A 10191-nucleotide genomic window follows, 5' to 3' on the forward strand; every position below is an offset into this window, starting at 1 on the left:
AAAAACTATTCTATTAGATTCATTATCTAAATTAGTGCAGTGCCCGTAGGAAGTATATATTGCTATAGAAAAGTGGGAGGTTTATTATTTAGCACTGTAATATAAGCTACATATACAGTATGTAGTGAAAGCTTATTTTTATTTTACATACATTTATTATTAGTCACCTGAGGTACAAACATTGCTCACTGAGGACACCTGCTGGTCAATATTTAAGGGGTGTTTATTTTAGGATATTAGAACCACTTTAGTTGTTTTTAACAGCCCTTTGTGCAATCACTCCTGTAGATTCTACACAGCTTTTCAATTTATCCTGAGCTACCGTGACTACCTGTCAACATTGAGCTGTTTTGCCAAGCTGCATTTAAGACAATTTTATGAACAAAATTATGAACGGTATTGCAGTCCAAACACATCCCACGTTGCACACCCTTGAACCAAGCAGCAGCCATGTTGAAAGTCTCAGGTCAATCTGAGCCCGATTTGCAGAAGACAGACATTCCTTGCTTTTATAGATATAGATGAAGATATTAGAACAGTTTTCTTAAATCTACCATACTTTGACAGTCCAGTGACTTTTCTTTGCATAATTTTTTCTAGTGTTTCATGTTTTGTTTAACCTTTGGTAAAAGATTTTAACTTTCTACATTTAAACAACCAATTCATTATGCTGCTTCAAAGGGGATACCCAAGTGTACATAATGTGACTCAAACCATGTTCAAGAGCCAGTTTGTATTTTCATGGCTGGCGGCTCATATTTTGCATTCTGGGTGGAAATCCTTATATTGTTTTAATTCTCCCTTATTTTGAGACCTTTTTACTGTATGTGACGCCATAATTCATATGAATAGCCTGTGTATAAATATGGCTGAGGTGATTTATTTTAGGTTAAATGAAATATATTTACTTGCTTTATAGTCGTCTTACCAGAATTAATCCTCCAGCCAGAATTAGCCTGCAAGCACTAAGCCTGAAACATCCAGATTCATTAATAAGTCATAAATATGACCAAGTTATGCAGTTTCCTAAAAAAATGTCACAATTCGTTGCATTATAATTAATCGTCGACCCATCACTGATCATCATCGTCTGCATGAAAACTTTTTTTTTTTTTTTTTTTTTAAAAGTCATGGCAATACATTTTGGTTTTAAGGGCCTCTTTATTTCACAATCCTTCCACATGTACAAAAACAAAGACTTGAACAAGTAACCAAAAGATTCACCGCTACCATAAATCCGCTGTGATGACAATAAAACCCAAGCATCAGATGAGACGAGAATGGAATTGAACCGAAGTGCTTCGACCTAGGGGGAAGTACACAGACCAGTGAAGGAAAAACAACTTTTTTAAGTTTGTCCACAAAAAGGTCCCCCTAAAAACAATGTGTTTAGACATCTGGCAGACCCAAACCTGCTCCTCCTCATCTTCCACAGTATTCCCAGAGCAGCCGAGGACATAAAGCGAGGGGCCGAATCGTTAAGACTTTGGCCAAAGAGCATCGGATGGTTCGATAAAAGTGGGATGTAGTTTAGTTCTTTCTTCCTCTGCCGTCCCCCTCCCATCAGGACTGAGAGCAGCAGGGAGCCGACGTGGGGCTCCAGGATTTTATAGATCCGTTCGGGCCTTCTTCTTTTTCTTGGGCTCCTCCTGAATTACCAGCGGGTTTGTGGCCTCCTTCTTCAGGTAGGAGATGAAGTCGCTAACTTCACGGCCTCCCTGCAGAGAAAGAGAGAGAGGGACGGTTAGGACAGAGCGGGAAAATCCTCACTTTGTAAAATCACAAGCTAAACCAAAGCTAACCTCGTATCTCATTGGGTTCATCTTACTACCAGCGGGAGAGAAGTAGAGAGTTGGAAACCTGGGAAGAGAACACACAAACACACACCAACTCAGAACATGAAGCAGTGCCCCCACTTTAGATTTGGTCTGATTTCCAAAGTTAGGAGCCTCACGTTATACATAATAATAATAATAAATCAATTTTATATAGCGCTTTATCATAGACACTCAAAGACGCTTTACAGAATGAAGGCATTATTCTTTCACTCCTCACTTAGTGGTGGCAAACTACTATTGTAGCCACAGCTGCCCTGGGGCAGACTGATGGAAGCGAGGCTGCCATAGTGCCCCATCGGACCCTCCGACCACCACCAACACTCACACACTATGTTCATACTAGGCAATGTAGGTGAAGAACATGCTTTTCATCTCAGCTCAACTTCCCTGACCATTTTAATTCCATCTTGTGGTGTGAGCCAGGTTTCACTCTCATGCCTGCAGTTTGCTCTAAATGCTGCAGCGTGGAGCACATCCCTCGAACCCTGGCTTTCCCTACATTTAGGGCCTGTACTATGAAGCTAGACTAGTGAAGCCTGGATTTATCTCAGTTAGCGGGCTTCACCTATCCAAACATTTGTCGACAGAGAGAAGCTGGATTACAAATCAACATATGAACTCGTCAAGTCAACCCAGGTGATTTCAGCCTGGCTATGTGCACGCTCCTGTGACGGATGCGGAGATTGCAGCGTCAGACCAATCACAGAAAAACTGTGTAGAGTAACTTATGTCACAATTGAGGAATAATCCTTTAAAAATATGAAGAATTAAAATCCATAATTCAGACCAAAAACAACACTGCTGCTACAGTAAAAGCAGCAAGGGATGAATGCAGGAATTGATGAGTGTTAATGATTAAACAAGTGAGATTATAAATGGAGAATAAACAGACACTCTAAGCAGTTTCACTTTATTAAGACAGACTTTGTCTGTGGCTCTGATGCTGCGTTCATACAGACTAGCCTACATCATAGGTGGAATATATTTGTATTTTCTACAGCCTGTATTATTTAACAGGACAAGGATTGTGTTGATGTCTAAATATTCTCTTTCCTGTCAGCGTCACATCAGATCAACACAGTGACGTGTTCACAGAATGATCCTCCTTTTATTGGGCACGACGTTTTCTAAGAGAACTGAATGGTCAGGGGCTTTAATACTCACTCAGATCTTATCTACTTCATAAGCTGGTCCTGACCAGGTTAGGTGTTCAGCCTAAGTTACCACGGTGATTTAGCCAGTTAAGAAGTTATCCAGCTTTGTAGGAGAGCAAACATCGATTAAATCCCAGAAGTTAGCGCGATGCTGCAGCCTCACTTTCTACACAGATCTTAAAATGTCACTATCCACACTATAACCCAGGAAGTGAATGTGCTTGTACCCACATATGAAACAGCGTTCCTCTCCTCACCAAAACAGATTATCTCCAACCTTTAAAGTTTCTAAATCATGCCTTAAAGAGGCATTTTTATTCTTTTGTGCTCAGTACAGTCTGATATTCCTCCTTTTAATGGCCTTTGTGCACTTCAAGTCTTCTTGAACTCAAGCAGAATAAAAAATAGGCTGTTGCTATTTGTTCAGACTCGGACCTCCGATAATCCTGACTATAGTTCCGGCACTTCCTGTATGCATGTGCAGTAAGCCGAATGCCGGTAGTTCTGTCACTGCCGGACCAGAGTCCTTCTAGCAATAGTTTTTTTTATTTTAGCTATAACTCTATCCCTAACACAGGAAATACCCTAAAATGTTTCTTTCCCCCCGTATATGTATTTTTTAAAAGTGGAATTTGCCAAGTTAAATATGTTAAAATAAAAAAAAGAAGTGGGATTTGAACCAAGTCAGCGGAAGAAACGTCCTCAAGTCTAGCGCCTTAGACTACTCGGCTATCCTAACAAGGTGTTAACATTATGCTTATGGAAAGAAGGAAGTGCCGGAACAATAGTCAGATTTGTCTGCGGTCCAGGTCTTGAACTATAGACACTTTGTAAAAAACATGATGACGACTCACCCGCTGACTTCATACGGAGAGGGCACGTCATTGGCTGTAGCGTCCATCTTGGCAATGACGACATTGGGATCACCAGCCAACTTTGGAAGCAAGGGAGAAAAACTAAAGTTTAATATTTCAACCAACATTATCCACCATCTGACTGCAGAGCTCATATGGTGTTTTATAAACTATTGACTTAATGTCATTCATGGTTAACTCTGCTGGTTACATCTTATCGTTCCCATCTCTAATTAAACTCCATGACAACCACAGAAGTTCTGCACAATGATGACAAATGTTTAGGGCAAATATATGGTACACAACATATTATGTGTTACAACTGCTTTTCCTCATTGGTTCACTGTCAGTAAGAGTAATAAAACAAATAACCAAGGTGCAGAACTAAACAGCAGCAAACATCAATAATGCATGTTTTATGTATATTTATCTAAACATTTTATATATGCACAAGGCTGAGCACGCCCTTCAACACTTCCAAATGCAAAATACTTGCTAGATCCTAGAAAACACGACACTATTCAGTCACAGATCCACTGTCCAATGCAAGTTGTAATGCATGGATTTTTCTTTAAAATGGAGAAAAGAGGCCACATGGACTAAAGTGAGTTTGTCACTCCTGTCTCAGATCTAGTGAGGTACACTCACCTTCTCTCCGAGCTCGATGTATTTGGGCTCCAGGCTCTTGCAGTGTCCGCACCACGGGGCGTAAAACTCAATCAGCACATCTTTGCTGTCATCGTTGACAATAGAGTCAAAGTTTTCCGCCACCAGGACCTGAAGACAAATACCAGAGAGCTCAGTGAATGGTTTCATCTCTGAGGGACACATTACCATACAAACTTTGCAAAAGAGCACAGTTTTAAGTTCCTCCCTTTTGTTTTCTTGCAAAGTAATCCCTAGAACCAGGTGAAGAGGTTACTTAGACGACAAACATAAATCCTCACAGGGCGTCAGTATAGTTCTAGATCATCTCACCTTCACAGGCCCGTCGTTGTTCTCAGGGATGGGCTCGGATTTAAGGTAACGCTTCAACTTTCCATCAAAGTAGTCGTGCAGGAAACTCTCCAGAGATTTTCCATCGCGACTGCAGACAACACACACACACACACACCACAGTTATCAACAGGGCTTAAGAAGCACAGTGATGTAACTGAGCTATGGTAACACTGAACTGAAGCTACACAAAACCATCATTACTGCCCTCAAGTTACCAACAACTGATTCATTTATTTTTTTAAATGGTCTGAACCACTCCAGGGAATCAAATTATTCAAATCGAACACAAAAACACATTGGTTGATTTGATATGCATTTGATTTTAAAACAATGTCAATTGGAGCATTACATCTTATTGTCTGAGAAAATATAATGAATGAACCAAACAAGCCTAATGAAACCAGAATTACACACCTTAATCATCTTATTTACATGCGACAAGTAGTAATGTGTGTTTCCTTCTAGTTCTTGTATGTTTCTTTAATATAATATAGTTGACATTTTCAAAATTTCCTCTGAATGTTGTATTTAATGATATTAATATAATAAATGCATTTAAATTTCTATTTAATGTTTTTAGCACTATAGGTTATCATTTTACAAAAAAAACAAACAAGTTCCCAGTTTATCCATGCCATATAACAAATTACTGAATGCCTGTTTTTGCACTAATTTTGTGGAGTTGATTAAGATGTCTCTAAACAGGGTTACCACGCTTTTTTCAAAACCTTTCCAAAATATTTTACCAAATTTCCATGACTTAGTTCTGAAGCGCGAAGTTCTTTTTTTGCGTATGCATTTCTTGGTTTTTAGCATGACAGATACCACTGGGGTGACTGTCCCCCACTCTGGCACCTGGAATTCTCAGTGGTCTCCATCCAACTACTAACCAGGTCCAGACCTACTTAGCTTCTGAGATCTAACGCAATGGGGCAATGACAGGCTGGTATGGCCACACATCTTTGGGGGTTTAAAATATTTGAAACATTAAAATAAAATAGGCTACATTTCTAAAACAGCTCAAATATTCCATGACTTTTCAAGACTAGAAAACCATTTTTTCAAATCCCACAACTTTTCCAGGAATTTCATAACCACGGGAACCCTGTCTAGACTAACAGAACTATGTTTTTCACTGTGAAATTGTAGTGTTAAGGAAGTTTGGAGGTGGTCGTTGTGTCAGGACTTACGTGAACTCCTCGTTCATGACGTATTTGTCGCCCTTGGCGGTGCGGATGGCCACCACTGGAAGCTCTCCGGCACTGCTGTCCAGGCCGAACTCAGACACATCGTGGCTGAACATGTTCTTGTTGGCTACGGCGAAGTTCAGCTTCTTGCCCTGATCCAAGAAGCCCTTTGCTACCTTCATCACCCTGAAACACAAAAGCTTGGGTCAAAATCTACCACAAAGTTACAGGAAAACCTAAAAATAATATCACGTCTCAATAGAAACCACCAGGATGACAATTAAATAGGATTAAAGACTGTCATTCGGCCTTTTAATAAGAGATCCACTCTGAGTTAAACCCTCACCTGTTCCTCCAGTAGTTGGACCCTTTAGGGTTTTTCTCATAATCAACATCATAATAAGCCACCAGCAGGTCTTTTCCTTTCAGCTGGTCCTTGTTGTCATCAGTCATGTGAGGACAAATTCCAAAGCTGAGAGAAAAAACACAAATAGAAAGTGAAACAAGCTTTTTTCCAGTGAAGGGTTAAACTGACCTTTAAACAGGAAGTTGGCACAAAACAACATTTCAAGACAAAATTTGTATAAACCCTGGGTTTTGTCTCATGGAAACAAGTTGAGAGAAATGTGTGGACCATCACCGATAAGATTTACACTCGAGCTACGACACAGACTTAAATCCCAAGCATGTTCCTACCTCTACTGGGAAATAAATGTAATTGCATTTAAAAAGAGCTAACCGGATCATTTTTGAGTCAATGGCAGAGGTTTCTCACTGAAGTATTTATTTAGTGAGACAAACAAAACAATGTGATCCATGCAAATAAAATCTGATCCTTGTGATCCTATACCAGTCACAGATCAACTCTGATTTTCAGTTAACTGAACATGCTGCACAATGTCCTGTTGGCAGTGAGCCATCCATGCAAACATGAAACTATTGCACCTTCCGCTGCTACAAAGACAACACAGAGTACTTGATACGTACATGTTGTCCTGGATGAATTTCTTGATCTTGTTGCTTGTGAACTTGTCCTCACTGAACTTGACAAAGCTGTCTTCAAACTTGTTGTTGAGCTTTGGTGGACGGAACAGAATCACTTCACTTTGAAAAGCAAAAAAAAGTAGAGAAACGTCAGCGGACGAAAGCATAATGAGCTAGATCACAGACAAACAAGGTGTCTTTGGACGTTACACCCAGGTGAGTTTACTCACGCTTCCTCGACGCCGTGGCTCCGCAGGAGAGACTCAGCGTTCGTGTGGGCAAAGCGATAGTTTTCCCTAAACGCGCTAGCTGCCTTCAGGAACTCTGACTGTGCGGTGCTATCATCCTCAGCAAAGAACCCTGGGAAACACAAGCACAACATTTAGCACATAGCACGCGCAAGCTAACAAAGCCTTTAGACAGGGAGTTTATTAAGTGACCGGCTGTGTAGTAGCTCCTAAAAAAAAAAAAAAAAAATCAGCAAATTCAATCATTTTTGTTCCATTAATAAAAACAACTTAAACTGAAGTTATAATTTTTTCCAAGAGTCAAGCTCAACATAGCATAGCAGGTCATAGCATGACTAAACAAAACACTCACCAACAACACTTGCATCTCCATCTGCAATAAACTTTGCAAAGTCTGCATCAGTCTTGAGTGGCACAGAAGACGGGCCAGCCTGTTTCTTCAGGAAGGTAACGATGCCATCTACGTGTAGAGAAACATGCAGATCAGAGTTTAGACAAAAGCTAAAACTTACAATTTTCAGAAGACCATTCTAACGTGTCAGATACCTGCAGTACGGGGCCCGTCGTAAGGACCAGACATCTCTCCATCCCTAAAGATCTTCAGGGTTGGGTAACCACTGACGCCGTATTTGCCGCACACGTTGCTGTTGACTGTGCAGTCAACCTGAGAGAAAGTAGAGTATTTACTCTCTGAAAGAATCCACAATGGTTCAGGTCAAAGAGCAGAGCCACGGTAAAGTGGACACACTTAGGAGAAAGGTGTTGCACAATACCTTGGCCAGAGAGACAATGCCCTTCAGACGTGTGGCTGCTGCCTCGTACTCAGGAGCCAACCGTTTACAATGGCCACACCTACAGGATATGGAGTTACACGTCAGGTCACAGGAGTTTCTATACACACAGACTTAAGTAATGGTTAAAGGACAAGGAAAGATTTTGATTCCTTGCACAGGACATCAATTTTCAAACAGGAACACCAAGAAAGCTACTTTTAATCACTTGCATGTCTTTGTTTAAATAATTTGTTTGCACATTAAATTTTGTATTTACATTTGTACCTAAATTAATGTCCGGAACTGCTCAGGCGCCTGTATTTCCTTCATTAATAAAGGATATCTGTTTAAATAAAAACTAGAGATGTCCCGATACAATTTTTTTTTTTTTTTGCTTCCGATACCGATCCGATATCAGCACAAATCATGCATACTTTTATTACTTATTTTGTGGCGTGGAATGATAGAAAAGGCTTGATCAAGTGATGTTACTCAAACGGAGAACAATCGTCAGCAACAGTAGAAAAAAAACTGACCCATTTATTATTAACTCATTGGTTACACACTTTAACCTTCAACATAAAACAGTACCTACAGTATTCTACAATTGAATAAATATAATATATATCGGAGATTTTAGATGCAGTCCGATAAAAATCGATATTCGTTTTGTGGCTGATATCAAACCGATATCAATATCGAGACACCCCTAAATACAACATAATAGCAGACATACATGTCTAATAAAAAGAATGATAAAATCTTAAACTAAGGTTTGTAGCAGCACAAAAGTAATTTTTTTTATCAAAATGTGAGGGTATGCATGACATTTTGTGATTAAACTTTTAATTTTTACTAACCTAAAAATGACTTGGACTGATGCAGACATTTTATGGAGAATGAACTGGACAAAAGTCAAACCAAACACATAACGCGCTGCGATATAACTGTTGACGACAAATGTGTCCCAAAATGTAGAAAATAAAAAATGATCACACCTCGCACAAATTAAATATAGAAAATAGGGAAAGACAACAATACTGTGTAAAATAAGACAGTCATCTAAAGTTTTAAAGAAATAATGTCAGTGTTTGATTAATTATAGACAAAGTGAGAGTGTGTGCTTTAAACACGCATGATTGATTTTCATACAAAAAGGTGATATAACTTCTGAAACGTCCACAAGTGAACAGCTTTATTCAGTTTTGGCCCTTTAAAATACCGCCCCACTTTTACTGGACCAATCAGATGAGGACACCCAAACTTCTGTGTCCAATCAGATCGTTACAACAGGGACTTGGACCCACCTCCTACTTCCTTGTTGTAGCCGTATTTGCGCGTAGCTTACATTTTAATGAATTAAAAGGCCAAAATATTAAGCACTAAAACTGTACATCTAAATGTTAATTAAACGGTTGGTGACTATAACACGAGAGGCCCGGTCTATGCGTCAATATATCAGATGTAGTTTTGGTTTCGACTTCAGTTGCTAGCATGCTAACAACTCTGCGGTGTCATTAAACAAAAACCAGCAAATAGTCTAGTTACCTAAAACATAAAATTAAATGTTCCTTCGTTAGCATACAGACAATACAACAACAGTGTATTAGTTAATCACATTAACGGTGAAAGGAGGACAAAATCTCACCAAGGAGCGAAAAACTCCACCAGGATGAGCTCATGGTTTCCGATGTTGCTTTCGAAATCGTCGTCGGTGAAGTCCAGCACGTCACTAGCCTGACAGAAGCCGGTGAGAGCGGCCACAAAGATCAGCTTCCACATCGTTTACAGACGGAGCTCAAAGCCTACAGACAAAGTACAGAGACCCCAAACTGCTCCGAGGATTCCACAGCGCACACTGAGGACTGTCGGTGAGCACAGAGAGAGACCAAGGCACAGAGACCGCTCCTAATCACAGTGTGGCAGACTCCTATTGGCGTGTTTCCCTGTCACTTAGACTCAATTAGCCAATGGGGGTTCAGGTGATTACACTGACCAATCATTGCTTGACAAAAGTCATAGCGCCGTTCTCAAATGCGGAAGTGGTACCTATATTAGCATTAATCTTTGATATCCAAACGCTAGACCTTTACCGGTACAAAGTTAGTTCTCTTTACTCATACTTCTCACCAGTCATGAATAATATAAAGCTTT

The 10191-nt window shown here is 39.9% G+C and overlaps 1 protein-coding gene across 1 annotated transcript; it reads right to left on the reverse strand.

Moving 5' to 3' along the window:
• Positions 1-1141: 1141 nt before the first annotated feature.
• On the reverse strand, positions 1142-9942 carry pdia3 (protein disulfide isomerase family A, member 3). Its single transcript, XM_028450024.1, has 13 exons — positions 9686-9942; positions 8038-8116; positions 7811-7928; positions 7617-7724; positions 7247-7376; positions 7020-7136; positions 6379-6504; positions 6036-6218; positions 4825-4933; positions 4495-4623; positions 3847-3926; positions 1803-1860; positions 1142-1718 (listed from the first exon to the last, which is right to left on the reverse strand). Exons 1-13 carry the CDS (start codon positions 9817-9819, stop codon positions 1608-1610), a joined length of 1482 nt encoding a protein of 493 aa, XP_028305825.1. The 5' UTR covers positions 9820-9942; the 3' UTR covers positions 1142-1607.
• Between the last annotated feature and the right edge of the window lie 249 nt (positions 9943-10191).

Source organism: Gouania willdenowi, chromosome 6 (genome assembly GCF_900634775.1).
Source record: "Gouania willdenowi chromosome 6, fGouWil2.1, whole genome shotgun sequence".
In the NCBI taxonomy this organism is placed as follows: domain Eukaryota; kingdom Metazoa; phylum Chordata; class Actinopteri; order Blenniiformes; family Gobiesocidae; genus Gouania; species Gouania willdenowi.

Coding starts and splice junctions, on each gene's coding strand:
- pdia3 (XM_028450024.1), bottom strand. CDS start 9,819: ATGTGGAAGCTGATCTTTGTGGCCGCTCTCACCGGCTTCTGTCAGGCT. Junction 6,219..6,378: donor TCCAACTACTGGAGGAACAG/GTGAGGGTTTAA, acceptor TTTGTGTTTCAG/GGTGATGAAGGTAGCAAAGG. Junction 4,934..6,035: donor GTCATGAACGAGGAGTTCAC/GTAAGTCCTGAC, acceptor TGTTGTCTGCAG/TCGCGATGGAAAATCTCTGG.